Source organism: Opisthocomus hoazin, chromosome 30, assembly GCF_030867145.1.
Source record: "Opisthocomus hoazin isolate bOpiHoa1 chromosome 30, bOpiHoa1.hap1, whole genome shotgun sequence".
NCBI lineage: Eukaryota > Metazoa > Chordata > Aves > Opisthocomiformes > Opisthocomidae > Opisthocomus > Opisthocomus hoazin.
In genome coordinates, this window is record NC_134443.1 from 2,182,149 (window position 1) to 2,195,772 (window position 13,624).

The 13,624-nt window shown below is 66.4% G+C and overlaps 2 protein-coding genes across 12 annotated transcripts in view; both read left to right on the forward strand.

Annotated features, from left to right (window-relative positions):
* Positions 1 to 4,289, forward strand: part of ARNT (aryl hydrocarbon receptor nuclear translocator) — a 29,281-nt gene extending 24,992 nt beyond the window's left edge. For 9 of the 11 annotated variants that reach the window (XM_075445124.1, XM_075445122.1, XM_075445118.1 and 6 more), the window contains 2 exons: positions 304 to 455; positions 1,598 to 4,289. In XM_075445124.1, the coding sequence (XP_075301239.1) occupies positions 304 to 455; positions 1,598 to 1,687 (242 nt within the window). In that variant the 3' untranslated portion in view covers positions 1,688 to 4,289. The remainder of the gene's footprint in view (positions 1 to 303; positions 456 to 1,597) is intronic. The other 2 variants (XM_075445121.1, XM_075445123.1) reach the window with 1 other exon arrangement.
* Positions 4,290 to 5,900: 1,611 nt separating this feature from the next.
* Positions 5,901 to 8,590, forward strand: CTSK (cathepsin K). The gene is made up of 8 exons (XM_075445140.1): positions 5,901 to 5,980; positions 6,941 to 7,067; positions 7,181 to 7,303; positions 7,397 to 7,552; positions 7,633 to 7,851; positions 7,938 to 8,103; positions 8,207 to 8,312; positions 8,403 to 8,590. Exons 1-8 carry the CDS (start codon positions 5,973 to 5,975, stop codon positions 8,500 to 8,502), a joined length of 1,005 nt encoding a protein of 334 aa, XP_075301255.1. The 5' UTR covers positions 5,901 to 5,972; the 3' UTR covers positions 8,503 to 8,590.
* Positions 8,591 to 13,624: the final 5,034 nt, after the last annotated feature.

The following is a 13,624-nucleotide window of genomic DNA, read 5'->3' on the forward strand; positions in this document are numbered from 1 at the left end:
AGCCACTGTCCCACCATGAGGCTCCGGAGCAGATGAATTTGGAACCATTTTAAGGCTGACTGGGAGGAAACAAACCCCTCTGGGACTCCCCTGCCTTTGTTGTTCTGTCCTGTAGATGGGTGTTGACGAATGTCTTAATGCGTGGGGCAGTTTGGACGCTTTTCCTGGAGGGGGGGAGATCCTCCCCTGTAACCAGCAGGCGCCATGGAATGACCTGTGTGCGCTTCCCAGGCCTGTTAAAGGATCGTAGAGACCCCAGTCCTTCACCAGGAACCGTTTGCTGACTTGTTCTCTGTCGAACAGCCACGGAGGCGGCGCAGACGCCTGCCCCGTTCCCGCCGCGAGCAGCCGACGGCGTGGGGATGTGGCCGCAGTGGCAAGGACAGCACCACGGCCCAGCGTCCGGGGAGCAGCACGTGCAGCAGCCGCAGCCAAGCCAGCCTGAGGTCTTCCCAGTAAGACGGTGCTTTTGTAACGTCCCGAGCGAGGAGCGGTGCGGGCCGGTCTTGTGGGAACGCGTGGTCTTTGCTTCCCTGGCGTGGGCAGCCGGCTGAACGCCGAGAGCTTTTCCCACTAGTTGATAGTACCTGGCGAGGTCTCAGACCTGTGAGGAACGTGGTGGAGCTGAAACTGGAGAGGGCAGAGGGGCTTCAGCTGGCCTGGCTGTGTTATCTTGGTCCACTGCAGAATCAGGGAGAAACTCTGCCAGCTCCGCAGTTGAATTAACCCTTTTAACCCTAATTAAAAACAATAATGGCAGAGCCAAACCACCCCCGCAGTCCAGTAAAGTGAAGGTCGCTGGTGGGAGCTCGTATCCGTCCTGCGAGTTGCTGCCCCTGCTTTCAAAGGAGTCACAGCATCCCAGCATGGTGGGGGTTGGCAGGGACCTGTGTGGGTCCCTCAGCCCAACCCCCTGCCCAAGCAGGGTCACCCAGAGCAGCTGCACAGCACTGCGGCCAGGGGGGTTGGAATATCTCCAGAGAAGGAGACTCCACAGCCTCCCTGGGCAGCCTGGCCCAGGGCTCCGGCACCCTCAGAGGGAAGAAGTTCTTCCTCGGGTTCAGCTGGAGCTTCCTCTGCTCCAGTTTGTGCCCATTGCCCCTTGTCCTGTCGCTGGGCACCACTGGACAGAGCCTGGCCCCATCCTCCTGACCCCCCCCTGCAGATATTGATCGGCATTTCTAAGGTCCCCTCTCAGCCTTCTCTTCTCCAGGCTGAACAAGCCCAGCTCCCTCAGCCTCTCCTCATAGGAGAGATGCTCCAGTCCCCTCCTCATCCTCGTAGCCCTGCGCAGGACTCTCTCCAGTAGCTCCTCATCTTTCTTGAACTGGGGAGCCCAGCACTGGACCCAGCACTGCAGATGGGGCCTCCCCAGGGCAGAGCAGAGGGGGAGGAGAACCTCCCTGACCTGCTGCCCACACTCCTTGTGATGCACCCCAGAGTCGGCGCGGTCACTGCTGGTGACTTAAATTTGCCGCGCTCCTGCAGCCCGGGACACAAACCCTGTGTGCCCTGGGGAGCGGAGGGCCCAGCTTGGCACGTGGTGCCCGCGCGGCGTTCTGCTCCCGGTAGTAACTCTCTCCTTGTACCCTCGCAGGACATGCTGACGATGCTGGGAGACCAAGGACCCAACTACAACAACGAGGAGTTCCCAGAGCTGAATATATTCCCTTCTTTTTCAGAATAAAATAAGCCCTTGGGGAAGCAAATCATAGCTATATATAATACCCACGTGTAAAGGAAAACACCTAAGTCTTTTTTTCAAAGACTGCTGAACTTTCTAAACCCTTCCAGCCTTCTGGAGGCGAAACCCTGCGCGGTGGCCTGGAGGACGGATGGCCGCGCGGCAGGCAGCGGTGTGGCTTTGGGCAGTGGGGGACTCCTGGCCCGGAGGACTGGAGCGCTGCGGGAGCAGCCGCGCTCGCTGACCGAAGGCCCCGCGTTTCCGGAGCCGCTCGCGAGCGGCTTTCGCTCTGCGCGCCGGGTTGGTCGGAGGGATTCCTGGCTGGGGTGCAGACAGCCCCCCCACACTCACAAGGTGGCTTTTACCGTTTTTATTTCCATCTTCTATACCGTGACTCTTTTTCTATAAAACACAAAGTATTGTAACTTTTTAAATATTGGAAGAAACTTCCAAGCGTTAGCCCTGTATGACGCAGTTCTGGAGGGTGCTGGCGTGAGAGCCCTCGTCGTAAGCCGCCGTTCTCCATGGAGGCAGCGTGGCCGTCGTCGGAGCGTGGCTGCGCGTCTCCAGGCCGGGTGCTCTGTGCGGAGATCCCCGCGTTGGCGGGCGCGCCGGTGTTTGCTTGGCAGCCGTCCCCGCTCCAAACCGTGCCATGAACGTGGGCCTCTGTAGTCGGCGTGACCTGCAGCCCCCTCGGGTCCCAGGCGCTCGTGGGAGCGGCGGGGTAGTTCCGAGCCATAAAAATACGATGTGTGTAGCTTTGTTCTCAGTGCATCAGTTTGGCAGCTGATGGCCTCTGCGCTGCCACAAACCAGTGTTCCAACCGGCTTTTTGTCAGCTTACAGGGGGAAAACCCCGCTCCGCGCTGGCCCTGTGTGTTTGCCGCGTCGAGATCGAGTTCCTCGCCTGCGTGTCGGGGCTGGGCGTCTGGCTCCCCGCGCGGAGAGGCCCCGGATTCCTCCCGGGCCTTGCTGAGGAGCTGCGGTTTTCGCTCCGTGCTCTGAACGGCAGCGCCCGCTCCTGCGCTCGCCGTCTCCTGGAGGAAGCACTGGGGCCGTGGGCTGGCCCTGTCGCCGAGCCGCCGCGGGGAGAGAGGGAACGGCATCGTCAGATTTTTTATTTTTTTTTAATTTTAACCCTTGACTTTGAATCTTTTGGCTTCTTCAGTGGAAAAAAAACTTGCAGCGAGTCCTGCTCTCCGCAGGGTGTGTGGGGGCTGGGCGCAGACGTGGATCCCCCCCCGTGATGAGGCCTGGCTTCCATTGCAGCGAGGAGACGTGTTCAGGGCAGAGTTGGGCTTGGAAGGAAACGCGGCGCAGCTGCAGCGGGGGGAGATGACGAAGCTCTGCTGGAAGCCTGGGTTGGTTTGGATGAAATCTGGGAGTTTCTCCCCCATCCCCATGTGCTGGGGGGCTGCCGGAGCCCCCCGGGCTGGCTGCGAGCGTCGTGGCGGCTGGACTGCCCGGTCGGGGGGCTGCGGCGGTGGGGCAGCCCCTCCGAAGAGCGGCTGTCGGCACCCAGCGTCCCGGGGAAGGCTGCGGAGCGCTCATGGTGGCGGCTGGCCCATTTCGGCGCTCGTGGTCGCTCGGGGAGGTCCCCTGGGTACTGGAGCAGAAAGCTTTCATCTTCTTTTCTCTCCTGCTTTTGTTGGAAAATGAAGATTCGAAGTTTTCTCTCACTTCAGACACCACTGCCGGATTTACCGCTGCAACGGCCGCAGCCTCGCGGCGGGGAGCGTGGCAGCGTCCCGTGATTCACCGCCGTCCTCTGCCCGGGGAGGATGCTGCCGGCATGGCCGCGCTGGGCCCCTCGTCGCCGCCCGCGCCGTCCCCGGGCCAGGCCCGGGAGTTTTCCGGGGCGCAGAAGGGACCGCTTTGGTAGCGTGGCACGGTGCTCGCGTCACAGGGGCCACAGCACCCGCTCCCGGGGCAAAGGGGGCCCGTGAAGGACCAGCGCTGAGGCTCGGAGCCGTGCCCACCCGCCTGGGCCGAGAAGGGAGCAGCGCCCGGCTGCCAAGCGGGGAGGAGGAGGAGGAGGAGGAAGATTCCGGGTTCTGCAGAAACCGAGCGCTGTGTGTGGAAGGGGAGCTCGGCCCTTGCGAAGCTGCAGCTCGGGCGCTTCCTGGAGCCGTGGCCTCCAGCTGCCAGGAGCAGCGGCGGGAGCTGGACGTGCCCGCGGTGCCTCGCCACCCCCCAGGCCGAGCGGAGCGGGACCGGGGGGCTGCGTGGCCCCGGAGCCGCGGCTGCGTGGACCAGGAGCCCGTCTCTCTCGGCTCCCGCCGCGGGAGGAAGGAAAGGCGCTGGAGCAGCCGGCGGAGCCCGGACGCTGGCCTGACCCTGGCCTTGGCGCTGGCGGCAGCGGGGGACTGGTGAGGGCTGGGGGGGTCTCGGCGTGGGGCAGAGCCTGGCCCCCTTCGCGCCCCGCTCTGGTAACGGCGTTATTTTTCCACGCGAGGGGGGGTCCGTTTGTCGTACAATCCCTTGGGCCGGGCGGGAGCCCGACCTCCTCCTCGGGGGGACCTGGATTTGGGCCCGGGGCTCCCTCTCGTTGCGGAGAATTATCTGTAGCAGAGATTTTACAACAAGATTTTTTTCCCTTTTTCAAAGCTCTGTCTCATTTCTGCCTCGCTCCGTGGCGTGCCCGGGGTCGCGGATCCCCAGCCCGGGCTCCCTCCTCCTCCTCGTTGCTCGCCGTTTTGGGCCGGAGCGCGTTGGCTTTGTGGATCGTTGTGTTCTCCCCGCAGCCGGAGCGGGGTACGGCCCCGTGCCCCCAGCTCAGCCTCGCCTCCCCCCACCTCCGCTCCTCCCCGCGAGGAGCGGGGCCCCCGAAACGCTCGGCTCCCGGCCGTCGGGCCCTGGGCCAGGCGCGGTCATGCGCGGCCACGTCAGGGCCCCGTGCTCGGGGCGGTGAGTCCGCGGCACAGCCCCACGCTGACTCAGCACCTGGGGAGGGCGAGCGCGAGCCTGGGGTGCGGGTCCCTCTCCCCGGGACCCCTGCGGTCATCGGTGCCATGGCTGTCGTGCAGAGCTGCTCCCACCCCCGCAGCTCTGCCCTTGCTCCCTGGGACAGGCCCTGCTCGTGCCCACGGCGGGAGGATGATGATGATCACAGAATCACAGCATGGCAGGGGTTGGCAGGGCCCTCTGTGGGTCACCCAGCCCAACCCCCTGCCCAAGCAGGGTCACCCAGAGCAGGGGGCACAGCACCGCGGCCAGGGGGGCTGGAATATCTCCAGAGAAGGAGACTCCACAGCCTCCCTGGGCAGCCTGGGCCAGGGCTCCGTCACCCTCAGAGGGAAGAAGTTCTTCCTCAGGTTCAGCTGGAGCTTCCTCTGCTTCAGTTTGTGCCCGTTGCCCCTTGTCCTGTCGCTGGGCACCACTGGAAAGAGCCTGGCCCCGTCCTCCTGACCCCCCCCTGCAGATATTGATCGGCATTTCGAAGGTCCCCTCTCAGCCTTCTCTTCTCCAGGCTGAACAAGCCCAGCTCCCTCAGCCTCTCCTCCTAGCAGAGATGCTCCAGTCCCCTCCTCATCCTCGCAGCCCTGCGCTGGACTCTCTCCAGTAGCTCCTCATCTTTCTTGAACTGGGGAGCCCAGCACTGGACCCAGCACTGCAGATGCGGCCTCCCCAGGGCAGAGCAGGGTGGAAATGCTGAGGATGCTGCGTGCGACGTGCCTGGGAGAGGGGACGATGCCTCCGGGTCACAGCGGGCAGTGACAGCGGGCAGTGACATGGCTTTCTGACTCGTCGCGGCAGGAGCCGCGTGACGCGCTGCCAGTCACCCAGAAAGCACCGAGACCCCCTGCCCCGAGGCGCTGGGTCCCCAGCACCGGGCACGGGGGTGGCAGGGGACGCAGCGCTGGGGACGTTGGGGACAGAGACGCCGTCCCCTCTGCTCCAGCCGTCACACAACGACCCTGGGCGGCTGCGGAGGGTCTGGTTCTGCCGCGTAGGGTGGAGCGGTGGTGGGTGGTGGGTGCTCAGCCCTCCCTGGGTGCTGGGGAGGGGTCGGGGGTCTCTGGGGCTGCCAGCAGCCCCTCTACCATAGACAGGGGATGTCCCGGGGCAGGACCCAGAGCCAGCGGGGCTGAGTCAAGCTCTACCCCACGCCATCACGTGCGGCCGGGTGGGAGCCGCTGCGGCGTCCCCTTCCCGTCCCCTCCTTCCCCAGCCAGCGCAGAGCCCGGCGCCTGCCAACATTTTCCAGCTGCCTCCGACTTCCTCAATCCGGCCGCATAAAGCAGCTGCGGACGCGGCACCCGCAGCCCCGTCCTCGCACCCACCGCACGATGCTGGGGTAAGCGGCGCGGGAGCGGGGCCCGGGGGTGCGGAGGAGCCCTGGCGAGGCCTGGCTGGGGCACTCGGGGGGGGGTTTGCCCCAGGGAAATGGACCCCAATAGAGTGGGGGGGCAATCGGGTCCTGTGTGGCGGCAGCGGGACCCTCAGGGGCACAGAAGGGGAAACTGAGGCACAGGAGCATGGAGCAGGCTCGTGCTGACGTCCCCATTCCAAGAGAGTGGGTGCCAGGGGCGAGTGGGCGAAGCAGGGGAGGGGGCAGCATGCCTGGGCCCCCCTCCGCCTGCACCCCCTGCTCCCTGTGCCCCCAAAACCCCGGTTCCCCGTGGCCTGGGACGGTGATGGGAACCCACTGTCCCCACTCGGGGTGCCTGCACCCCGCCAGCGCTGCCGGCCGTGGGGTCCAGGCCCCAGACTGGGGGGAGCAGGGGGTCCCAGTCCCCCTCGGCCCCAAACTGGGGGGAGCAGGGGTCCCGGTCCCCCCGGCCCCAAACTGGGGGGAGCAGGGGGTCCCAGTCCCCCCCGGCCCCAAACTGGGGGGAGCAGGGGGTCCCAGTCCCCCCTGGCCCCAAACTGGGGGCAGCAGGGGGTCCGGTCCCTCCGGCCCCAAACTGGGGGGAGCAGGGGGTCCCAGTCCCCCCCGGCCCCAAACTGGGGGCAGCAGGGGGTCCTGGTTCCCCCCCAACCCAGGGGGCGCAGGGGCTGCTGGTTCCCATGGCCTGGAGATGGGGAGGGTGTGGGGTTCCAGTCCCCCCCAGGGTAGGTGCGGGGTCCCAGTCCCTCACGGCTCAGTCATGGGGGTGCGCAGGGTCCCCCACAGCCTGGAATGGGGCGAACGCGGGGTCCCGGCCCCCGCAGCACAGCGCGTGGGTGGGTGCCGGGTCCCCGTCCGCCATAGCCCGGCGCGGCCGTGGGCAGAGGGTCCTGCCCCCCCCAGCCCAGCCCCTGTCCCCCCACCCAGGCTGCGGTGGCCCTCGCTGCTGGCCCTGCTGCTCCCCGCGGCGCTGGCCCAGCGGCTCCCCGAGCCGGAGCTGGACGCCCAGTGGGACCTGTGGAAGAAAACCTACCGCAAGCAGTACAACGGGGAGGTACGGCCGAGCCCTGCGGGGCGCTGGGGACCACCCCGACGGCCCCCTGGGGCTGGGGGCTTGGGGGGGGGGACACGGGCAGGACCCCAGCGCCGTCTCACCCCATGGTGCAGGCGGACGAGGCGACGCGGAGGCTGATCTGGGAGAAGAACCTCAAGTACATCAACGCCCACAACCTGGAGCACGCGCTGGGCGCCCGCACCTTCACGCTGGCCATGAACCACCTGGGTGACATGGTGAGCGTCGCCGGGGCGGACTGAGCACCCGCGGGTGCTACTCTGCCCACCAGCCCCAGGGCCGTGCTCACCCAGCCCGGGCTCCTTCCCCAGACCAGCGAGGAGGTGGTGAGGACGATGACGGGCTTGAAGGTGCCCCGCGGCCGCCCGCACCGCAACGAGACGCTCTACGTCCCCGACTGGGCCGAGAGAGCCCCGGCTGCCGTGGACTGGAGGAGGAAAGGCTACGTGACGCCCGTCAAGAACCAGGTAAGCGGGGTGCTCCTGGGGTGCCCGCAGCGGGGCGTCACCCGTCGTGTCACCCCGGTGTCACCCATCGCGTCCCGCAGGGCCAGTGCGGGTCCTGCTGGGCGTTCAGCTCGGTGGGCGCGCTGGAGGGGCAGCTGAAGCGGCGGACGGGGAAGCTGCTCTCCCTCAGCCCCCAGAACCTGGTGGACTGCGTGGCCAACAACGACGGCTGCGGCGGCGGCTACATGACCAACGCCTTCGAGTACGTCCGGCAGAACCGCGGCATCGACTCGGAGGATGCCTACCCCTACATCGGCCAGGTCTGGGGCTGGCGGGGGGGTAGGGTCTCCATCTGCTCCCCCCCGAGGCCCCCCCATCCCCATCCCAGCTTGCTGGTCCCGCGCAGGACGAGAGCTGCATGTACAACCCCACCGGGAAGGCGGCCAAGTGCCGCGGCTACCGGGAGATCCCCCAAGGGAACGAGAAGGCTTTGAAGAGGGCCGTGGCCAGGATCGGTCCCGTCTCGGTGGGCATCGACGCCAGCCTGCCCTCCTTCCAGTTCTACAGCCGGGGTGAGGGGCTGGGGGGACCCCTCTGCTGCCTGCTGGCCGCGGGGGAAACCGAGGCACGGCCGGGTGGTCGATCCGCAGCGTCACCCTCCGCCCTGTCCCCCAGGCGTGTACTACGACGAGAGCTGCAACGCCGAGAACATCAACCACGCGCTGCTGGCGGTGGGCTACGGCGCGCAGAAGGGCACCAAGCACTGGATCATCAAGAACAGGTACGGCGGGACGCCGGGGCCGCTGCTCGCCGCGCCGGGCTCTGCCGGCGGCTCTGCCGGCAGCTCGGCCTCTGCCCGTTCTCCCCGCAGCTGGGGCGAGGAGTGGGGCAACAAGGGCTACGTCCTCCTGGCGCGCAACATGAACAACGCCTGCGGCATCGCCAACCTCGCCAGCTTCCCCAAGATGTGAGCGCTCCGGCACGCTGCCCGCGCCGCGCCCGGCCGCCCTCCCTGCTTCCCTGCCTGCAAGCTCGGCCTTCTCGCTCCCCGTCTCCAAAGCCGATGTCGCTCCCGGGGGGATCTCTGCCTCTCCGGGAGGAATCTCCCGGGGTAAAAGGGGGAGAGACCCCCGGCTGCAGCCGCACGGCGCGGTGAGCTCCCCCCGGTTCTCCTTTCCTGGGACTCTTCTGCCGCGCCAGCACCGCGTGTGCCCGGCCGGTTCTGCCTTCCCGCAGGCGCTCGGGGCCGGGCTTGGCTGGCTCCAGAGTCCGATCCGCCGGGAGATGCCTGCGCAAACAGGTCCCGTGCTGGCCTCTGCCTCCGGGAACGCATGGGAGCATCCCGTGGGGGGTATCCCGTGGGGGGCATCCCTCAGGGAGCATCCCCCGGGGAGCATCCCTCGGGGAGTATCCCGTGGGGGGCATCCCTCGGGGAGCATCCCCCGGGGAGCATCCCTCGGGGAGTATCCCGTGGGGGGCATCCCTCGGGGAGCATCCCATGGGGGGCATCCCTCGGGGAGCATCCCGTGGGGGGCATCCCCCGGAGAGCATCCCGCGGGGAGCTCGGGGCTGCCTCCCCCCTCCCGCGTCCCGGAGCGGGTCGCAGAGAACGATACGACTTTATTTTTAAAATAAACACCAAATGCTGGGGCTGGTCTGCTCTGTGCTGGCCCGAGGCCGCGTGGGCCGGGGCTGCGGCTGTGGCAAAGCCTTTCCCTTGCCCAGCAGGGCCGGAGCCGACAGCAAAGCTCGGCCAACTCCGGGGCCAAGCGGTGAGAAGGGAGGGGGCTGGGGTCTGCTGCAGAACCCCAGCTGGTTTCGCAGGACCCCTGAAGCAGGTTGCAGAGACACGGGGGGGTGAAAGGGGAGGAGAGCAGAGCTGGTGTGGGCTGCAGCGCCGTGGCTTCGGGGCAAGCGTTGGTGCCAGGGCTGGGCGGTGTTTTGCATCCAGAACCCCCCTGACTCCCCAAAAACCCCAACCCGAGTGCTCTTGCTAGAGAAACCGATGGAGAAACGTCTGCAGGGAGGCTCGGGACAAGCCCTGACGGGAAGGGGAGGTGATACTGGCTTTAAAAATCCACACAAAAAGAAGTTTAGCCACTTAAAAATGGGTTTCTTTTCCCACTCCCACCCGTGCCCCAAGATGCAGGAGGCGAGTGGCCCGGCCGGGTGATGGAGAGGACGAGTGGTGCCATGTAACGCATCGGGGCCTGCCGGGATGCGCCGGCGCGGTGGTTCACAACCGAAACGCTCTGAAAAGAAACTGAGATCGGAGCATTTCCTCGCTCCCCGGCTCCCGGCAGCAGCAAGCGGGGGCCCTCCCCGCACCCCCGGGCTGTCCCGGGCCCCTCGCACCCCTGGAGAGCTGCGCTGCAGGCGGGTGAGGCGTCTCCCGGGGGCGAGTTTTGGCTGGAGAACATGGAGAAACGGTCGCTTTGCACTGGCCTGGGGCCCGAGCTCATCGCTCCCTCCGTGGTGCGTCCCCCCCGGCTGCTCCCCGTCCTCGAGAGCTGCCGCGGAGCCGGGAAGGCGGCAGAGGGGATATTGGGAATGTGCAAAGTTTCCTTAGAGGAGACGTTCAGGGAGGGGTCTGGTCCCGCGTCATCGTGGCTGCGCTGGGGCCGCAGAGCATCGCTGTGCGACCGGAGACGGGAAAAGGCACGAGGAGGATGTGGGGGGTCGGGAATCGGCGGGGAGGTGAAGCCCCCAGGTCGGGGTCTGGCACTGCATCCCCCATCCCAGCCGAGTGGGATGAAGCTGCCGGGCTCTTCGTCGGCTACGGCGCTGCGGACGGGGAGGACGCTGCCCGGGGAAGAGCAGGGACAGCGAGCCCGGGCGCTGGGCAGCCCTTGCTCCCGGCCTCTGCTCGAGGGGCACGCCGGAGCTCGCCGAGACGCGCCAGCGACGCCGACGCTGTGGAAAGGCAGAATTGGTGCCCACCGGCTTTCTGCAGGGACGTGTAGGATCAGGGGATCAGTGAGGTTGGAGAAGACCTCTCAGACCAAGGCCACCGCCAGCCCGTGGCCGCCACGCCAGCCACGTTACCACGCGCCGCGTCCGAGGCCACGCGGCCACAGCGCGAAGGGCCCGCCATTGCGCCCTGCAAACCCACGGCGCCGCGCGTCACCCCGAGCGCTCCCACCTGGCTCCTGGCTCAGAAAATGGGATTTCTGCTCTGCGGGAAGCTCCGGGGCTTTCAGCGTTCCCGGGTGCTGAGTCAGCGCAGAGGGCTGGAGCCTCTCCGCCAGGCACCGAGCGCGTTCGGGCTGGGGTCGCGCTGGCGAACCCCCCTCCTTCGGCCAGTCTGGGGGCACGGCCCCGGCGACCGCGCCGCCGGGCTGCCCCCGCGTCACCGCGTGCGGGGGAAAATGGTTTTCGCCATTTGAAATGCAGAACAAGAATTAAAAACAAAGCACTGGCCCAGCGTCCTGCTCGGGCAGACGCTCGTCCGGAAAACAAACCCCGCCGAAGCCTGCGGCGTCAGCAAAGCCGCGCTCGGCCGCCGAAAGCCTTCGCTCGCCCACGAACAGCGGCGCGGGAACCTCGGCCGCGGGCGCTGCCGGTCCCAGGGCTGCGTCGTCCTCCGTCGGCGCTGGGCTGGAGGCCCGCGGGCTGCCGCCGCGCGCTCCGCTCCGGCCTCGGTAGGGTTTAAAGAAAAAAAATATGTATTTTTACAAATGTATCTGTATTTGTGTATATACAATATGTGTATTTGTGTGTATACACTGTATATATGGATACAAATATACACCTGTGTATAAATACAAATATACACCTATATATATAAATATAAATATAACCTGTATATATATAAATACAAATATACACCTATATATAAATATAAATATAACCTGTATATATATAAATACAAATATACACCTATATATAAATACAAATATAACCTCTATATATAAAAATACAAATATACACCTATATATAAATACAAATATAATCTATATATATAAATACAGATATACCCCTATATATATAAATACAAATATGACCTGTATATATATAAATACGAATATACACCTCTCTATATAAAAATACAAATGCGCACACAAGCGTATATGATGTCCATAGAAACCCCCTCTGCCCACCTGTATCTGGGGTTTCCCTGGAGGTTTTGACCCCCCAGGCCCCCGAAAAGCCGCGATTTTCCCCTGCCCCCCTCCGCGGAGCGAGCGGCCGCCCAGCCTGGCAGGGGAGCAGCCTTTTGGGGCAGAAAAGGGGAATTTGGCCACTCCAGGGCTGCGCGGGGAAGCCGGAGTTGGGGAAAAATTGCAGAGAAGGGGGGGGGGAGAGAAGAGGGTGCGGGTGGGGGTGGCGCGGGGGGAGGCAGCTGCCGCCCGCCGCCGGGTTTTTGCCGCTTTCTCCTCCCGAAGCGCTCTGGGGACGGGGGCTGCGTCCGGCCGGCGAGGAACCGCGGCGCCCGCTGCCAGCGACGGGCGGACCCCCGGCTCCGGAGGGGCTCCCGGCCGCGGCTCCGCTCCAGCCGTCGCCCTCGGGGCACCGCGCCGCGGCCGAGCCCCAGAAACCCGGAGCGGCGGCGGTTGGCGGGCGCCGGTGCCTCGTCCGGCGCGGCCGCCTCGCTCGCCCTCGCCGGGGCCTCGTCCCCTGCCGGGAGCCACCTGCCGGGAACCGGTTCGGCGCAAGGCGCCCGGGTGTCCGCGCGAACTCTCGCAATCTCTGGCAGCTTTTTAGAAAATGACTCAGCTGCGTCCTCAGGGCTCTTGGGGCTCTGTTTTGCTTCCTCTTCTTCCCCCAGAAGATGGTTTACGCGCAGCCATCTTGCGCCCGGCCGTCCCTCCCGGGAGATGCCCTGCCCCGGGGCTGGAGCGTGATTTCCAGCCTTCGCCGACCGCGTTTTCGGCCCGGCCGCGGCGCGACGTGTGCCAGATGCGTGTCCCGATGGCCGCGGGGCCGCACGGTGCTGTGTCCCACCCGCGTCTCCCCGGCCACGCTGCCCCACCGTGACACCGGTAAAGGCCATTTTCCTCCCCGGGCGCTGGCTTTGGGCTGGCTGGCGCTCGGCTCTGCCCAGTTCACACCAGTTCACACCAGTAGCGTGGCTCTGGGCTCGGGCTCGTCCCGGCGCGGAGCTCAGCACCAGGTCAACACAAAAACCCCATCAGAGGAGCGTGACCCCCGCTCCCGCGCGCCGCTGAAACGGCCCCGAGAGCGTTCCCGGTGACGCCGGGGCACGGGGAAGGAGGACGCTCCCGGCGGCAGCCGCTCCCCGGCGGGGCTGGGATCCCGCTCCGGATGACCCCGCGGCGAGCCCTGCGCCACGTGAAAACGAAATCAGAGCATTTCCTCCTTTCCCGACGCGGGGTTTGCCCGGCGAGTCGCCGCCGTCGCGCGCCGCGGGTCCCGGCAGCGGGGGTCACCGGCTCCGTCCCCGCGTCCCCCTGAGCCGGGCACCGCGCTGCCGGCGAGCCGCAGATCGGCACCCGCCGCCGGAGGAGCCTCCTCGGTCGGGTAGGTCGGGCGCTGTCGTGCTCCGACGCCGCGCCGGGGCCCGAGCTTTGAGGAAGTCGCGCTGCGGGAGCGATGTTTTCGCGTTGACTCTGACCCCATCTTCCCTCCGCTCTCCTCCCGGCACCCGCCGGGCAGCGGCCGGGGGAAAATCGGGATTTTCTTGGCTTTTTGAGGCGCTGGCGAACGTGGGGTCGGTTCGAGTGGGCGATGCGTGACCCCCTTCGGGGAGGGTTCCTCGGGTGGGGAGCGGTGAGGGGTGGGGGATGCGTCCCTGCGTGTCCCCGCGCTGGCTCGGCAGACGGCTCCGGGCGAGGGTCGGCGCTGAGCCAGGTGGGATCGCCGTCCCGGGGTGGGATCATTGTCCCGGGGTGGGATCACTGTCCTGGGGTGGGATCACTGTCCCGGGGTGGGATCACTGTCCTGGGGTGGGATCGCTGTCCTGGGGTGGGATCGCCGTCCCGGGGTGGGATCGCCGTCCCGGAGTGGGATCGCCGTCCCGGGGTGGGATTGCTGTCCCGGCGGGGCGGGCAGCGTCGCTGCGGGGAGCTCGTCCGGGCGGGCGGGACGGGAGCTGCCGGCGTCGCGGGTGTAGAAACCCGGCGAAGGGCCGGC

Coding starts and splice junctions, on each gene's coding strand:
- CTSK (XM_075445140.1), top strand. Junction 7,553..7,632: donor TGACGCCCGTCAAGAACCAG/GTAAGCGGGGTG, acceptor CGCGTCCCGCAG/GGCCAGTGCGGGTCCTGCTG. Junction 8,104..8,206: donor CTTCCAGTTCTACAGCCGGG/GTGAGGGGCTGG, acceptor CCTGTCCCCCAG/GCGTGTACTACGACGAGAGC.